Source organism: Pezoporus occidentalis, unplaced genomic scaffold (assembly GCF_034315485.1).
Source record: "Pezoporus occidentalis ecotype Australia unplaced genomic scaffold, CSIRO_AGI_Poc_V1 ctg105, whole genome shotgun sequence".
Taxonomy (NCBI): Eukaryota; Metazoa; Chordata; class Aves; order Psittaciformes; family Psittacidae; genus Pezoporus; species Pezoporus occidentalis.
This window is the reverse complement of record NW_026912832.1, coordinates 2,251,216-2,268,892: the sequence shown is the minus strand read 5'-3', so window position 1 is coordinate 2,268,892 and position 17,677 is coordinate 2,251,216. Positions and strand designations below refer to the sequence as shown.

The following is a 17,677-nucleotide window of genomic DNA, read 5'->3' as shown; positions in this document are numbered from 1 at the left end:
TTCTTTTGGGAGTCATCTTCCACAGAAATTGGGCCTGGAAAGATTTTATCACACAAGACTCTCAGCAAAGCTATCTTTTGCTTCATAACACATACAAATAATGTGTTTAACCTATTTTCTCTCTTCTCCCAGTCTCTTTTTTGTTTTTTAATTGCTTTCGTGCTGCAAGACAGATATTTATGGAAACAAAACGCACATGAATTCAATTTCCCAAGGATCATTATTTAATGTACATGCCTGGATTTAGATTGGTTTCTGTCAGAATGGTCCTTAGGGTGGTATCAGAATTCCCCACTACAATTACATTAGTTTAAGTGATGATTCTGGATTAATGGTCATATACAGTTACACAACTGGGCACTGCTACTGCCCTGGAAACACTCCTTTTGTATCAATGTTGAATTTTTCAATATTTCAAGCTGAAAAAAAAAACCCTAACGATTTTAAAATAAAAACTTATGGTAGAAAAGGCTGAAAAAAAATTATCATTTGTTAAAATTTACCTGTCCCAGCTCTTCATTGAGGTCAGAAGTATTCACCAGTGGTCCTTCACCTGTGTCCTCATCAAACACTTCCTCATCCCATGTAAGGAAGTAAGAACCAAGAAATTTCTGCATTTCCACAGTGACATACATGGATACAGGAATAATGTAGTTGAAAAGAACCATGAATGCAAGGAAATCTGTAAACGCTCGAAGAAACTGCCAAAGAAACAAGATGAAAATACTGATTTTTCAGGTACCATCAAAAACCAAAAGATGACTACATACATTTGCAGATTATTTTTTTTCTAGTAACTTTCAAACAGTAAGCAACACCTTTCACAGCTCACAGCTCAACACAAGTGTGTGCCTTCGTGGTATATAACATCACAACAGATTTGGCATAAAGAAAAAACTTCTAAAAATTTGTATTTTTCTTTACAGGTCTATAGTCACACATCATGGTTGTAAATTCTAGAGCAACTCATGAGAGTGATGAACACCTGTAGGAGAACAAGGAAAATGGTAACATGTACATTCACAAATTACCAGAAAAGCAACATAAACCTGCAGCAACTCATTCAAGGATTACCAATTACATAACTTTCAGGCAGCATTTCATTAATGAATAAAGGGTTTCCCTTCCTTCTCTCAACACAAGTAAAATGTGTGCATATAACCTAGCTCAATTTTTTCAGTGGTGGAGACTTGTGGAAGCATAGTCAACCTGCTAAGCAGGCCGAGATGGTGCTACTGGTGGTAATGAGAAATCTAGAACATGCCTGGCTAGTGTGCGCCCATCATGCATTTAGGGTAACCAAGAAAATTTTCCCCTAGTCTCACTGGAAGTATTTAGTGTCATAATATTGCATTTTCTGTAGTGCTGAGCTCAGTCTGTTACTTTGGATCATGTGGGTATCCATTCTGGACTTCCTTTCTCTGGTAGGGTCATCAGACACTGGCAACACTCCTGTGGGTCTCTAATGCTCATGACAGAGTTACAGAGCTATATCAAACTAAGTTTTTAAGGGGTATTGTTACACAGATTCCCACAGTGGATTCTTTTGAACACATCTGTTATATGATTACCAACAGCTGTCAGATATCTTTCAGTCCTATATTCCTCTGCAAGAGGACAGTTCTTATATTAAACATGACATTTTCTCATCAGTTAAATTCATATGTATAACTTGAGTGCAAAAATTTAATATATAAGCTTTCTGCAAACATACCGTCACCACTATTAGCAAACAAAACATTTTACGATCAGTAAGCAAGCAGGCTGTGTACGCTTTTCAGGAGGATTCTTGCACATTACAGGTTTAGTAAAACTTTTTGGTGTTGAAATTTATTTCCATACCAAATTTCTTTTCCTTTCTGGCTCCGTTTTCTGATTATACCATGGTTCATCACGAAATGGCTCACTCTGCCAGACATACTTCAGGACAGTATTTATTAGTGCTTTACTGATGAGAATACAGAGGTATACAATAAGGAATACATTCATTGATCTAAAAAAAATAAATAAATAAATAAAGGCAAAGTGAGAACTCCATTAGCACATAAACCACAGTTTATTGAAAAATGTTACATTTGTGCTTCAGCTTAACACTTGCTCCAATTCTAACACTATGATGTTATATAACTTTTCTACAGCATTTTCCCAACACAGAAAAATATTATTGAGGATGATTTTCTATTTAAAATGTAAACTGCTGTAATTGTTTTCCAAACTGTGTGGGACACCTTACCAAACCTAGTACATTATTAAAAACAATAGCATAGATGGAATCATAACAGAATAACCAGACATGTATCTGCAGGCCTTTTTATGCCATTTCTCTGAACTGACAAGAAAACACTCACATAAGTATTTTCATGGAATATAAATCTATTGAGAACATTGTGCTATGTAGCTGTAATGATTTAACACTTTCTAGACAAGATCTAAAAAAAGAGCAAGAACATTTCACATTTAAAATTATATTTTCATCGATGAATGGGTATGAACTAGAAGCCACTGGTTATATATCAATAAGAACTGAAAAAGACACATCACCAATGCTCAGTCACTGTGTAAGAGAAGGGCTGTCAGCCAGTCAGTACATCTTGCCTTAACACCTTTTTTTTTCCACAAGGCTTGGACACCTTACTCAGAGCTGATGATTTCAGATAGCAGAGTAGGACTAAAGAATACTTATCTCTCTTTAAAAAAGTAAGCAACCAATGTCAGCTCTTTCCTTGAGAATAGCAGTGTCTTCCTTTCCCATTATATATGCCCTGCAAGGAACTTCTAATTTTAGCTAAACCATGGGAAACCTGCCACAGACAGGCTTTGTGTTACCGCAGTTGATCCAAAGTAAACTGCATCCAAAAAATTGGTTTTACTGAAAACAAACCATTAAGTCCCTCTACCTCTAATGAAACATATACATTTAGTAAAATAAAAAAAAACCTCCCCTTTTATTCACCATCCGAACATGCAGTTTTCCACCCCCAAAATAAATATGAGAAATTTTACTTTTCTACAGCAGATCGTTTCTGTGATTTTGCCTGATAATTTAATGCCATCTTAGTTTCCATGCCAGTGTAGATAGCAACACCTGAAATTAGACAACTTGTTTTACTAATGATTACATAGCACAACAACTTCATAAAAGCACAATTCACTTTATTATTATACTCCATCATTTCTTTAATTCTCTATAGTCTGAAGAAAAAGAACAAAGATTTAGATGATACTCAGAAACTAGAAATAGCTTTAATAAAGAATAACTTTAGGAAACTTTAAGCAGCATTTACATCCCATTCCAGAGTCACAGTTCCCAATTGCTAACATGTTGCTATGTATCAAAGCCAATCCAAATTGGGGTTTTGAATAAATCGCCTTGCGTTTTTAAGTTCTCTTTTGTGGCTATAATTTTAGAAGCTAAGTCATACATCGTGAAAGAAAATCCAGATAGGGCTAAACTACAGGACACATCTAAGAAGAATAAAAGGCAACCATCAATTTTGCTTGCTTCAGTAAAATTTTAGAATTAATGAAAAGTGATCGTTTGACATTACAAATTTCCTGTTGAGAACACAGATCAAAAGACTAAACCTCAGAAGATTGAACACAGCAACTAAAAGAAGCTGTAAACAAGATGATGGACTTAAAGTACTTAAGCAAGCACATCTGTACATAGCTAAATAAAATAATTCAGGATATGAATTGTGCTGGGGTAATGGCAAATGCTGCATATGTAAGGCAGACCAGAAACAACTGCTTATTAGAAACATTTCTGCCCGATACTCAAGATAACAGAATATTAATATTAAATATTAAATAAATATTAAATATTAAAGTCATCTCCTGAAATTTACAAAAATACTTTCTACAAACGGATTATATTAGTCCATCTATTTTAGACTACAACTAAAAGCAAAATGAGGAAGTTGAAACTAATACATACTTTTTGCACTCTGTTTTGAGAAAAAGTTGCAAGATTTTGGTAGTTTAGGCTAAGTTCATGGCTATCACTGATCTTTCGTGGGAGTACCGAAGTTGTAAAAGATAAAGGATAATTTGGATCCTTTTTCCTTTAGTCACTGATAAAGACTGGCCTGTTATAACAGAACTACTACTCCCACTAGGCTTTCTTGAAGAATTTAAAAAAATAAAAATAAAAAAATCTCAGTTTGTGCTTCCAATTTCTGCTAAAATATGCAACATTTTTTATAGAATGTGGACAATTTGTACACATAAAATATACTTGCTAACAGAAAGTCTAATTTTGATCAGGAACTGTTTAAGTGGATTGATGGTTTTTTGATCAATCATATTTACATCTGGTTGGGGTGTCTGTTTCAACAAATGAGCAAAACAGATTATAAAGATTTTTCAATAGGCTCATTAACTGCTTTGGGACAACATCATTAATTTCCAGTGCCTGTTCAAAAGCCATATATTTACATGAAATTGAATTGTCTTCTTGAGTCACCTTAAGTAATCGTTAAAGACAAACAATAAAATCCTCCTTCCAAAAACTTTTTATAGTCATTATACATCATTAATAGTTACTTCACTGCAATTACAATAGTAAACCTTATTAAAAAGTTGCAAATCAAGTGACTCATTAGAAATCATATGGTCAGTAGTAACTGTAGGGTTGTAGCCTTGTTTAATGTTTGCTTGCTACTTCACAGTCTATTTAAATAATCAATAGAAAGATTTACCAAAGATTTTTTCTGTATTCTTTAAAGTGGCTCCTCTAAGAAGCAGATTTTCAGATCCTAATGGCCTGCAAAGATAAATGTTACAAAATATAAACCTTTAGAGAGAAACAGCAGACCTTAGTAGAAGCCACATAAAAGAGGAAATTAGTTTTAGTCAAATATTTCTACTTTGTGTAACAAAATTACTAGGCATATTTAAAGCTTTCAGTTAAAATTAAAAATATGTAGATGCCTAAAATTAAACTCATAATTTCACAATTCAAGTCTTAAACCAATGCATCCAAGAACCACATATGCAGGTACCTAAATAAAGATTCATGATCCTAATAGCAAGGTGCGTATCTTTAAAAATAGCAATTCAAGTCTTTTTTAGGCTTATATAAATGATAGTATCCCACATGCTAGAATTACTTATTAAGGAAAATACATTCTTCCATTTTAAGTATAAATGGCATATAAGGTATTGTTTGATATTTACTGTATACATTTCAAAGCATAAAGTTGAATATAGGTAAAATAGTTTACTGAGGAATAAGGAAATTAATATAAGGATCCCTATGCAATTTAAAATAATATAAATCACCATATTAGTGCAAAACCAAGGACTACTTTATAGACAGAAAGCATGTAGAATTATCAGACCATATACACAGTAATGACAAAAAAAAGTTCAGTTTTTTTTAATGTGCTCCAAATGTTTAACGTGTTCACGTTTTTCAAAGTGTTCCAAAATCTAATCTAATCTAATCCTCTAAAGACAAAAAAAACAAACATCCCTGGCCATACAACCTGAAACTAGTTTCGTCTAAACCAGTGGTGTGATGCTACATGAATGACTTGGATTATAAGACATTATATCCCAATATAGTAAAAAACACCCATTGCTCTAATAGTGCTGTCCAAGGAATTTAAGTCTTAATGCCACAGACTTTCTTCTTGTGTTATACACAGATCAATTCCTGTTGAGATCAAAAAGGTTATTTTTTTTTGCTTCTTTTACTGTCCTCTCCCACCCAACTTCATTTCCAGCCAACTGTATTAGTCAATCTCTAAAGAGAAAGAAGTTAAAAACAAACAAACAAACAAACAAAAAAACCAGTTTTCGTAGCAGACTGTGATAGAAGTCAGACATGTAGACACACTTGTACACCACCCATATGCTGGAGTCTAGGATATCACCCAGCAAGAAGCTTTCCCTCCTATTGCTTTGCCTCTTTGTACCAAGGACCTGAACAAAATGAGGTACGGGAAGTTTCTTCCTTGGTGGTAGACAGAAGATCCTAGGCAGAAAAGAGAGGAAGACTCGTGCCTCTTTTGACTGCTTCATTTTTTTTTCTTTATGTTGCTGGACAAGGAATGTCCTGAGACTGCTCCTTGAGCACAAAGCACTGCACTCCCTTCAGGATAAAGCCTATTTGCACAGGAGGCAGACCCTTCTAAGTGCCAGACCCAGGCTAACAGATCACATCGTTCACAACATACAAAATTAATTACCTTGGATGTTGCCTTCCTGAACACACAGCACTAGACATTTTAGAAAAATGTGCAAAAACCACTACTAAAACTAAACATTATACTGGGCATGTTCATATTCTTAAATTTCTAAGAAGAAAAAAACAGAGAAATATACAAGTGATACTATTCATATTGTTTAGTGCACTATCAGGATCTCCTGTTAATGGAGCAGTATTGTACAAGCACGGTCAAAATCCTATCAGCGTAATTTATAAACTAAATACACGTCAAATAAAATTGAAGTTGAATAAAGACAAAAATATAAATGAGATAAATCTATCTGATTAAAATATGAAATACTTATATATGAAATAAGTCTGGAAACTTGTATGAGAAATACATATTATTAATAAGACAAGGCAGCATGCTGTTGGTGAACCAAAGGTAATGTTCACCATTGATACCTATTTGAACCTTGTCATGTTTTAACCTCAGCCAGCAACTAAGCCCTACACTGCCAATCAGTTACACCCCCTTACCCTCAATGGGATGGGAGAAAATTAGAAGAGTAAAACCAAGAAAACTCCTGGGTTGAGATAGAGACAGTTCAATAGGCACCACTTCGCATCAGCAGGCAGGGGTTCAGCCATCTCCAGGACAGCAGGGCTCCATCACATGTAACAGTGACTTAGGTAGACAAATGCCATTACTATGAACATTCTCCCCTCCTTCCTTCTACCCCCAGCTGTATATGCTGAGCATGATGCCACATGGTTTGCGATATCCCTCTGGTCAGCTGGGGTCAGCTGTCCTGGTTGTCCCCCCTTCTAATCTCTTGTGCACCCCACTCTACTTGCTGATGGGGCAAGAGGCAGAAAAGGCCTTGACTCTGAATTATCAACAGTTTCCGGCACAAATCCAAAACATAGTCCCAGTACCAGCTACTATGAAGAAAATTAACTCTACCCTGGCCAAAATCAGCACAACCCTGGAAATGTTCAAGTGTGTAAAAACTCTGGATTTTCCCTACCTTGCAGTAGGCTCATTCCTATCATGGTAAACATTTATTCGACCAACAAATCTGCAAGGGAAGTATATATGTAGCTTAACAACATTGCTAATTTGTGTATTACTATGCATATATGTCCAAATATTTCAGTTTAATGTACATTACATTACAGATATATATACACCACACATACATGTTTGAAAACAAAGAAAATTACTGTCACTTCAAAAAACATATGTAAGAATAGATTGAGAAATATTTTCTACAAAGTATTTATTACAGTGAGCACCCTCCAGTTGAACAAGCTCTGATCACCAAGAACATAAACAAGAACACGGAGATACACATAAACAGAAAAATACACAGAACAGTAAGTCAGTGTAAAATGTCCATATAAAAAGATATAAGAGATTCTAAAATTAGACGTAAATATTCTAAGTAGACCCATTAGCAAGAAATAACAAGAAATCTTATTCCCTAAATTACCCAAGGTAACCCAGTGTAATTACTATTCTTTACAAAACCTAAACCCTACAATTGAGTTTAAAACAAAAGTGTAAGGCAAATAAGCAATTTTCCCTCTGAATATCTCTCTAAGTTCATTTTATCTGTATGTAGTGGGTTGCTGCTGGATAGCAACTAAGCATGCACTAGCCTCTTGCTAATTCCCTTCCCAGAAGGATAGGAGAGAGAACTGGAAGAGCAAAAGCAAGATAATGACAGATTAGTAAGTGAAGGAAAACAAAACGAGTGACACAAAGGCAATCATTCACCACCTCCCATAAGCAGACCAATGCCCAGCCAGTCTTCAAGCAACAGCTACTTTTGAAAGACTACTAGTTTTATTGCTGAGCATGACATTTTATGGCACAGAACAACCCTCTGGTCAGCTGAGGTCAATTTCCTGGCTGTGTCCGCTCCCAGCCTACCTGCCCAACCCCAGCCTACTTGCTGGAGGGGCAAAGTGAGAACCAGAGAAACCCTTGACACTGCGCAAGCATTTTTCAGCAACAGCAAAAACACGGGTGTGTTATTAACACTGGTTTTGTTACAAATCAAAACCACTACACCAAATGGGCTGCTATGAAGAATATTTACTACATTTCAGTCAGATCCAGTATGCTGTATTTGCAATATCACAGTCTAAGTGGATAACCTCAAATCAAACCAGATTAAGGCAGACATCAGCATTCTGGATGGTAGAGGAAACTGGGGAACTGGTGGGTCTGTTACCCTGAAAGGGAAACCTCCCAGGCTCAGAGAACTGGCAACCTGTCTGCTGAGAAAATATACAACACAGCAGAGCCACATCTAATGACACTGTAGAGTTTGTTATGATGCATCTTGATGTAAAAAGACCATGTGCCTTTGGAAAGAAAGATTCGTCACTGTGGTTTGTTGACCAGTAAAGTGCCAAGCAAAAAGTAGCAGAGATAGAAGCTGTCTACCAATACATATTCTCATTATTCATGTGTGCTGAAAGCAAAAGAACAAGACATGGTGCCACAAGCAACCTGTCTGTTGCAGAATATCCTCTCATCCCCTGAAGACTTGTCACAAACTGTTATGTGACATGGGACTGACATACAGGCTATTTCTTGACAGCCAGTGTTAAGAAATGTATTAAATATTAGTAAAGCTTAATTTCTTTCTTATTTTTTAGATTAAAAAAAACCACAAGTTCTAAATTTTTTGCCACACAAATGGCCTGCTTTGTGCACCCCTCTTTGGAGACCACTGCCCTACAGCAGACCAGTGAACTACCTGCAGGAAAGGAGCAAGGATGAAAAACTAAGCTGATGTCAAGCTCACTCTGGAGCCCACTCTATCCAGCCAGATGCAGCCAGTATATTTTCATTATGATATTCTTATAATTTATTGTTAGGGAACACCAAGTAAAATGGCAAGAATTATTTTCTTACTTATAAAGGTCAGGCTGAGGTTGTTCACATTCAATGGTAGCATGTAGTGCATCCATTTCTTGTTCATTGTGAAATGCCTTTGTATCTTGAACAGCATAGTGAGTCTGAAACAAATATCAAGGTGTAAATAAAATAAAAAAGGACAGATATAGAATACATTAATCTGCACATATATTTCAGTTCAGCATGAAGCAGATTTATTAACTTCCACATAAGAGCTCATAGTTCAAGTAAGATGCATCTTCAAATGCTCCTAAGTGGGCATCATCTTATATTACATGCAAGTAGCTTGCAGTGTGGTAACTAATCAGGTCACCATGAAAGCATTTAAGTACAAAAAAGTTTTTGCATTACCTCTGTAATCTGCATGTCTATACTGGGCACAAAGTCACAAATACATACATTTTTAAACTTTCCATAAAATGTTACTTTACGAAAAAGTAAGTCAATTGGTAGAAACCTAAGTTACACAAGTTAATCTGCTCACACATGTAAGCATGCAGTCAAATATGAAAAATTAAAAGCAAGCTTTGCCTCAGAAAGGAAATTTAGAACATTTAATTACTTTATGGCTGGATTCACCATCCAAACTAGCTGTTGTAACAAAGCACGTTCCATCTTCTCTACTACTTGACAGAAATATTAAGTCACATGGGAATGTTTCATCTTCTTTTACCATTACAATATCTCCAACCTAAAGAAAAGATACAACAAAAAATGCATTTAGCATTTATGTAGCAGCCTGATTTTCAGATTTCAAAACATCAGTTCACTAAAATATTTAGAAAATTCATCTACTTTTATTTACACCACGATTTTATCACAGCAGTAAAGAACTACAGGAATATCTCAAAAACTGAATCACACCTTGTGGAATGGCTGAGGTCTGCTGTGTACTATATTTCCTTTAAGGATAACCATTTTGCAAGTACTGCCTTCTTAAGTTTTGCAACTTTATTTGAAAGAGGAAGATACTATCCTTGTTTTAAGACTAAATACAACAAAACATTATTTCAAAAACAGCTGAAGATTTGAGCTACTTTTGTTGGCTGTTGAGGATAAGCATGTAGCTCTGAAAATAATTATATAGTTGCAAAAGTTATGATTTCCAAGTCTGGCAATGAAAATAGGATATATTTTCAGCAGAATTTATGACTAGAAGTCCATCCTATTTTCATCCGTATTTAAAGGTGAGCAAATTAGTTTGTAGTCATGAAAACACAGTTAAATCTTACAGCGCGTTTGAGTGTCACAGAACAGGAAACCAACTATAAATTCAAAATATTGCTCTAAACCATTCATTTGAGAAAAAAAGGCATTGATACATTTTGGTGGGGTCATCTTCTCAAATGATTATAAGGAAAAAAAAATGAACAGATTGCATCTCTACCCTTGGAGATAATCAAAAGCTATCTGGTCCTGGGCAACCAGCTCTTGGTGGGCTTGCTTGAGCAGAGGGGGTTGGACCAGATGACCTCCACACATGCCTGACAACCTCAACTGGTCTGTGATGCAGTGAAAAAGAAACCTTGTCTTTAATCAAATGTCCACAGGCTTTAGGTACATAACAGTCTACCTTTACATGTTCTAGTCCATTTTCTTGCTTAATACATGTCCAAGAATTTATCCAGATATTCATCCAGATATTTACAGATATCCCTTTCTATGCAAATATTTCTTATGCCTGTCTCCTACTATCTAGTTGCTCAAAATACAGTCTCTGAAATGCAAAGAATGGGAGAAATTGAGAAAATATGGGCAATAGATTACTTAATGGAATACAAATTTCAGTCATGTGGTACTTTCTTTGCAGTATTTAACTGTTTAGTTATGTATAAGGAATACTCAGCATGTGATGTTTCAATTTTTTTTTATTACCAGAAAGCCCTAGGCAGAAGCTATCACACTCAAAGGGAAGATCACAGAGAAAGGCATCAGCAGAAAGGCTGTAAACACTGTAGAGCCATTTACGTCCAAACAAGGCAAAACAGAAAAAAGATATCCCTAATGAAGATATCAGAAATAAGGAAAAATCCAAACAAATAGCTATCAAATTTGCTGAATTCTAAAGAGAATGACGATGAAAAGAATCAAAGAATCTGCTTATAAAAAAAAAAAAAGCAGAGATTAATTCTGAAAATAATCTTTAAAATGCCAGGAAGGGAATGCAGCAACATTCAACAGCCAATGAAGAGGCTGTGATTTGAAGAGTTATGAAGAAAGTATTCTGAATGTGTTGCATATATATGTATTCATATGTATGTTGTATACATAGGACACATCAGTAGCGCTATGATAATCTGTCTTAAATACATCATTAATGTGCATAACCATAGACTGAAAATGGAGAGAAGACAAAGCATGAGTGGAAAAATTAGAGTTAAAAAATGAAAAATGAATGGAACAGTTAGGAGTTAACAAGATAAAATAGAAACATATCTAGCTTATAAAATTTACTGAGTGGCATTAAATTAAAAATTAGTATGTTGCAAGTCTAATCTCAACGAAATGTAAGAAGTGCTGCAACATCATCATGCTGCATTTCTGTATAATTTGTTCCACAAGAAGCGTGAAGTAAAGCCTTACTCTGTTAAGTCATAATTACTTACTCTTAATTTTCGGCTTTGCTTTCTAACCAGTTTACCGTGTTGAATGAAATGAACAGGGTATTGGTTCATTGCATTGTCAGCTTTATGTCGAAGCCAATCTTCATAACCCTAGAAAATAGTGAAATGGAATGACACAATGATGCACATTTGGCTATAAAGACACAAATAAGCTCTATCTTGCAACAAAACCAATCAACCAATCAAATCGAGATTATCCTTTATCAAGAAATGGGGAGGGAGAGGTGGGAAGAGGGGAAAAGAATATATTCTCACTAGAACAAATGAAATTTTGATACATGTCAGTCATGTTGGACATTTACAAACAAGAACATTCATGGTTAAAATTAGTCAACAAAATTATATATTTTAATGAAGACATTCTGATGAATAGGGGTGTTTACAAAGTGTAGAACTTTCTGGTGGTTAAGTGATTATCTCTTTTTCATGCTCTATTGACTCCTGAGTAAGTGCAAAGTACTTCTCGAAGGGGTTGCCAAGAAGATAGAGGCATAGAAGTATATTTTGGAAGACTGAGACTTCATACTGAAAGATGATGAAGTAACGACATAACTGAAGGTAGTCATTATTTTCTGATTGTTATACACTTGTTAACACTTTTTAACCTTATATACAATATATATCAACCTGAAGAATTTTGTTTTAAGAGACTGCAGAATAACTTATTTTGATCGTCCAAAAGCTACATGCAGAAACAAAGTAAAGGACAGGGAACCTGCAACTTTCCATTCAAAATGTGTTGCTGTGGGATAAAAATTGGGACTGAAAGACACCATTGGCTCCATATGCATTTTTACATCTAATTCTCTTGAATACATACAATCATAGAATAGTTAGGGTTAGAAAGGATCTTAAGATCATCTAGTTCCAATCCCCCTGCCATGGGCAGGGACACCTCACACTAAACCATTGAAAATGCAATGCAAAACAAAAGCACCACTGCCTTGGATGTTCTCAGAGATAATCTGGGAACCCACAGAGTCTTTCTAACTTCAGTGTAATATACCTCCAGGAGCTGGTACAGCTTATCAATCAGGTCCCACTTGTTGGGAGAAAGACTCAAGGAGATAGATAGAACTGCAGTTTGAGGCACCACATGTCATAATCCAGGCTGTGGTAGGCCACTACCAACCTACAGTAAAATTCTAAAGTGCAAAATTTAATATCTTCAGAGCGGGAAAGCCACACCTAAAATACTAGCTATTGCATGCATCACAGCTTTTGCTCACCAGAAATTCTACAATAGAATATACTCAATTGTATATAGTTAGCACTGTAAATAAATTACAATACTGCTCTCTGTAGTTTCTTTGAAAATGAATGAAGGAAAAGTCTGCATTTAGCATAGAGACTGTAAAGGTAGTCAGTTACCCTATGCAGGGACAATCAAAACTACCCTCTGTTCTGGGCCTGGCTGGGATGGAGTTCACTCTCTTCACAGCTGCTCATATGCTGCCACGCTTTGTAACGGGCTAAACCAGTGTTGGTTAGGCCCCAGTATTTTGGCTACAGCTGAACAGTACTTGCACAGCATCAAGCCTTTCTGTCCAACTTCCCCATACATTGAAAAAGAGGTCAGTTGGCTGCGGGTAGTGGGCAAGGGGCTGGGAGGGGACACTGCCTGGACAGCAGACCCAAACTGACCAATGGGATATTCAATACTATATGTAATTGTGCTCAGCAAGAAAATCTCAGGGAAAGCAGGCACAAAGGGATCATTTGTGGTGATGGCACTTGTCCTCCTAAGCAAGCATGACTTGTGCTGAGGCCCTGCTTTCCAGAAAGTGACTGGACATCTGCCTACCAATGGGAAGTAGTGAATGAATTCCTTATTTTGCTTGGCATAGCTGTTACTTCCCTATAACGTGTCACTAATATGATACACAAGTATCTTCACTTTCTCTCTGTTTTCCACAGAAGAGGGGAGTGAGAAAAGGGGTGCGTGGGTGTTTGGCTGCTGGCCAGGGTCAACACACCACATCCTCATTTTTGTTAGCCATTGTTTTAATCATCAAATCCGTCATAGGTATGTAAGAAATACAGTCTTATCTCTACAAGTTTTGAGGTAAAATAAGGAGCACTTTGACCTAGAAGCAGTCTTGAATTAAACTATTTAATGGATTTTATTTTTTTCCCCCTCAAAAGATAACATTTTTTGGAAACACAAAGTAAAAGAGCTTCCTTATGCTCATGGAAAGTACTAACTCCTCCAAGCAGCCCAGCAAAAGATGCTGCTTGTGCAGATTTTCCTTCCACATTCACATTCCATTCACTGAAATGAAGGAAGGAAATGGCTGGTATCTGGACGCAGAGACACAGAGAAGACCAAACCATGAAAGGGAACTCGCTGTGCCACTGAGTGCCTACATTGACAGCTATCCTACAGAAGCAAATATCATTAAACTAAACTGAAGGCAAAAAGCCAAACACATAACAGAACCACTGTAAAGAACATGACTTGTGACTATTACTATAGGAGCCCAAATTATTAGAAACTATTCTGTGGCTATGGTGAGATGGTAGAGTAAATGCAGAAGGGTATTGTAGGCACCAGATACAAAGTACTGCTTATAAAATCACTTGCTAGCTCAAATTTAGTAAAATTTTCAACAAATTAACTCTGCACTAGCAAGGTTTTTTGCAAGATTAGGTATCCTCTTGTCCTCCTTTAGCTGGCTTGAAACTCACAAAGTCAATAAATTCATCTCTGGCTAAATCAATAGAAAGGCAATTATGAGCTCATTCCTAAATAATTCCTGATCTACATGCAATTTGAAATAACAGAGGCTCTGATAACATACAGATCTGATTTTAATATCTCCACATGAATTAAAACATTCCATATATATCTGAGATTCCACTACTTTCAATAAGACTCCATCTACATTTATGTGCTCATGCCAAAGGTAGCACTGCAGCATTAGGATAGCTGGTGAAAAACTACTTTAATCACTATCCTCTTGGTAGTACTAACTTGAAAGTCAAATGGCAAACCTGTATAATTCCATACCTGTATTATGCAATTCTGTTTTAACAGAACAACTTCTAGGAAGTTCTTTTATACTCAAAGATGTAGCAACAACTAATATCTAAAAAAAATACTTGTGTGGGTTTTCATCTATTTTATGGGTTAATATTAAAAAAAATATTAAAATGAGATAATACAGTAACATCTGTTCAATCCTAACCTGCAGAAAGCACTGCAGCTATCATTATGAACTGTAGATTACCATCAAATATATCCTGAAGACCTGAACCAAAATAATTTTTATTATCCGTTCATACTGTAAAGGCTAAGGAAACCTGAAGGTTAACAGCAGATTTCTTATGAGTTTTTGTAGCTTTTACTAAGCTCATTTTCAGTCACGGAAAAATATAACAGGATGTGGACAGCAATTTAGAAACAAATAAATGAAAGCTGAGTTGTGCTGAGTGAACACAAGAAGGGAAATGATTCCTTGGAACACAAGAACATCAAAATTATTAAATAATTTATGAGTTTGCATTAAACGAGTGAAACATCATCATATAGCAACCAATTCTACTTAAACTAAGGAAACAAAAATATATCAAAATTTATCACAATCATTCTTTCAGCATTGCCCTAATTTAGTCTAACACAAAAAGGCAGGGAAAACTGAAATACACAAACCAAATAATAATGTTCTCTTTAGTTTTACTTTTGCTCACTAGATTACTCACCTGTTTTATAGCTGTTACAGTGATGACAAATAAAAGTGGAAGTCCACTTGTAACTGGACTAGTAGGTGTATCAATGATTAACTGCAACAAAAGGAATAAATATTTTCTGGTTATATTTTTGTGAATATAAACTGTCAATTTTTCAACCAAGATGTTTCAAGTAATCATTTCACCAATATCTTCACAAAGCTCTAAGGAACTTTAATTAAAAAGCATAGTACTCTAATGCAATTTTAAGAATATATACTATACCAACAAAATTTGAAAACTATATGCTATAGTAAGATACAATAGTATATTTAGATCACATTAACATTCAGACATTAATGACTAGTAAAAGCAGTTGCTTGCAAGAGTTTAAGAACCAGATTGGAAAGCTGCAGCTTTGGAGACAAAATTACTAAGCAACATTAGAAATCAGTATAGTGTAATTTTTACATGTTACAGCTACAGCTGTTCTTACACGTGCAAGGAGTAAATACCAAAATATTGGGCTGTGGCTTCTGCAAATATAAACAGAAGTAGAATGCAGAGAGAGAGCTCAAATGATAAGAAAGTCTAAATTTTCCTGGCAATCTGCATACCTTTTCTTTCTACGGAACCTGGTGTGCCAAGTAATGCAGCTTTTCACTTAACTCTGTAAGATTTTTATTGTTTAATATATTTAAGTGATTGTGAAAGGTTCATAATGAAGACACCTAGAAAGCATCAAACTAGTTGTGTGAGGTAATAATTACAGACCCAAATATTTATGTACCATACTAAGCAAGCATTGTATAAGAATCTGTAATTTAGTTTCTCCACAGCCTTCCAGTGCAATTGGAAAATTTCTGCCATTCTGTTATTAAAAAAAAATAACATTCAGCAAAACTAACAGAAGTTTATCATCAATCTAACTTATAACAATGGTTTTGCTGATCTGGATGTTTGCTTATAACAAAATAAAAGTTACACATTCTTTTCAATTTTATCAAGAGGTATCTTGCCATCAAACTGGTGATGGTATCAATTTCTCTTTAGGTTAGATTCATATTCACAACCTGGAAATGAAACAAAACTCCTTTTATCACATCATCAGTACAAAAGGTTGTCCAGGGTCAGCCATTTACCTCTTCAGTCATCAAAACCAGTGCCTTTTTAAACCTTTTCAAACTCCAGAAATGTATTGAAAAATGGGGATAGCTTACCTGAACAAGGAAAATGATGAGAAAATAGAAGTTAGCTATTCTTCTGAACTGCTCAAACAAATTTTTTGGTACAAAGTTCCAAAATGTGTACTGAAAACAAATGCACAGATTATGAATGTTTGAGAGAAACGTTCACATTTTTTGATCTAAAAATCAAGCAAATTTGTAACTCACAATTCAAGATTAAATTAAACAAGAAGCAGAAGTATTTTTGTTACTTTGTTTAAGAATTTACTGAAACGGGATCTTAAATTGGCAACCATGTACTGTTGGATTTGTATCAATTTTCTGAACTGTAATAATGTTGATACTTGTGACTGAAACAAGTTCTAACAACAATGCTCATTCAGAGATCTAGTTACAGAACAGTTCATTTAAAGCCACCGATGGATTTTTAAAAACTTCTTAGTCACTTCAAACAGCACTTTTAAGTCATTTCTATTTTGCATGCATGACTTGAAGAGATACATGGCACTCAGATTTAACTATGCAGTCATAGCAAGTTAACAAAAGTTGTCAGCCCCTCTTCTGCACCTTGTCTTAGACACAAAAATACTCCTCAAAATAAACTATAGCAGTGAGTAAGAGTAAATGGCTGCATACTTCTCTACTGATCTTACAAATTATCTAAAGTTTAATAAAATTAAATAAGAAACAGTATACAAAAGTGCAAACAAAACCCAAAAACTTCAAAGGAAGAACAAATAAGATAAAAGTGAGAGAGAAAGGAGTTCATCATGTAGCTCCTTCCTCTGTCCTGCAGTAGGTTCAGTCATACTCTTTTTACACAGCTCAGTGTAGCTGCAAACCCAAAACATTTTAAATTGCAAGGACTGCTTATCGGAATGCATGTAAAAGCAGCAGCTAAAACTGTGTGAAAAGCCGCAAAAAATTGCTTGACAAAACTAACACTGTATCATCTTATTATTCAAATTATCATTTGACACATAACAAAATGACAACTCCAATGTAACTTTCATGTCTAAAGAGATGGACTAAGAAGCTTCCCCTAATCTATTTGTTCTGCTACAAATGTGCCTTGTCTTCTTGGCAGATTGCGCTTATACTTGCTGAC

The 17,677-nt window shown here is 35.3% G+C and overlaps 1 protein-coding gene across 12 annotated transcripts in view; it reads right to left on the bottom strand.

Annotated features, from left to right (window-relative positions):
• The window catches only part of ATP11A (ATPase phospholipid transporting 11A), a 117,340-nt gene that overhangs the window by 33,203 nt on the left and 66,460 nt on the right, over positions 1-17,677 (bottom strand). For all 12 annotated transcript variants that reach the window (XR_009965035.1, XR_009965038.1, XR_009965039.1 and 9 more), the window contains exons 3-12: positions 16,603-16,692; positions 15,416-15,496; positions 11,696-11,803; positions 9,652-9,780; positions 9,087-9,190; positions 7,186-7,236; positions 4,701-4,765; positions 3,004-3,085; positions 1,843-1,993; positions 504-701 (exon numbers count right to left, since the gene is read on the bottom strand). Coding sequence is in view for 8 of the 12 variants with exons in the window: in XM_062619632.1 (XP_062475616.1) it covers positions 504-701; positions 1,843-1,993; positions 3,004-3,085; positions 4,701-4,765; positions 7,186-7,236; positions 9,087-9,190; positions 9,652-9,780; positions 11,696-11,803; positions 15,416-15,496; positions 16,603-16,692 (1,059 nt within the window). In the remaining 4 variants the exon portion in view is untranslated. The remainder of the gene's footprint in view (positions 1-503; positions 702-1,842; positions 1,994-3,003; positions 3,086-4,700; positions 4,766-7,185; positions 7,237-9,086; positions 9,191-9,651; positions 9,781-11,695; positions 11,804-15,415; positions 15,497-16,602; positions 16,693-17,677) is intronic.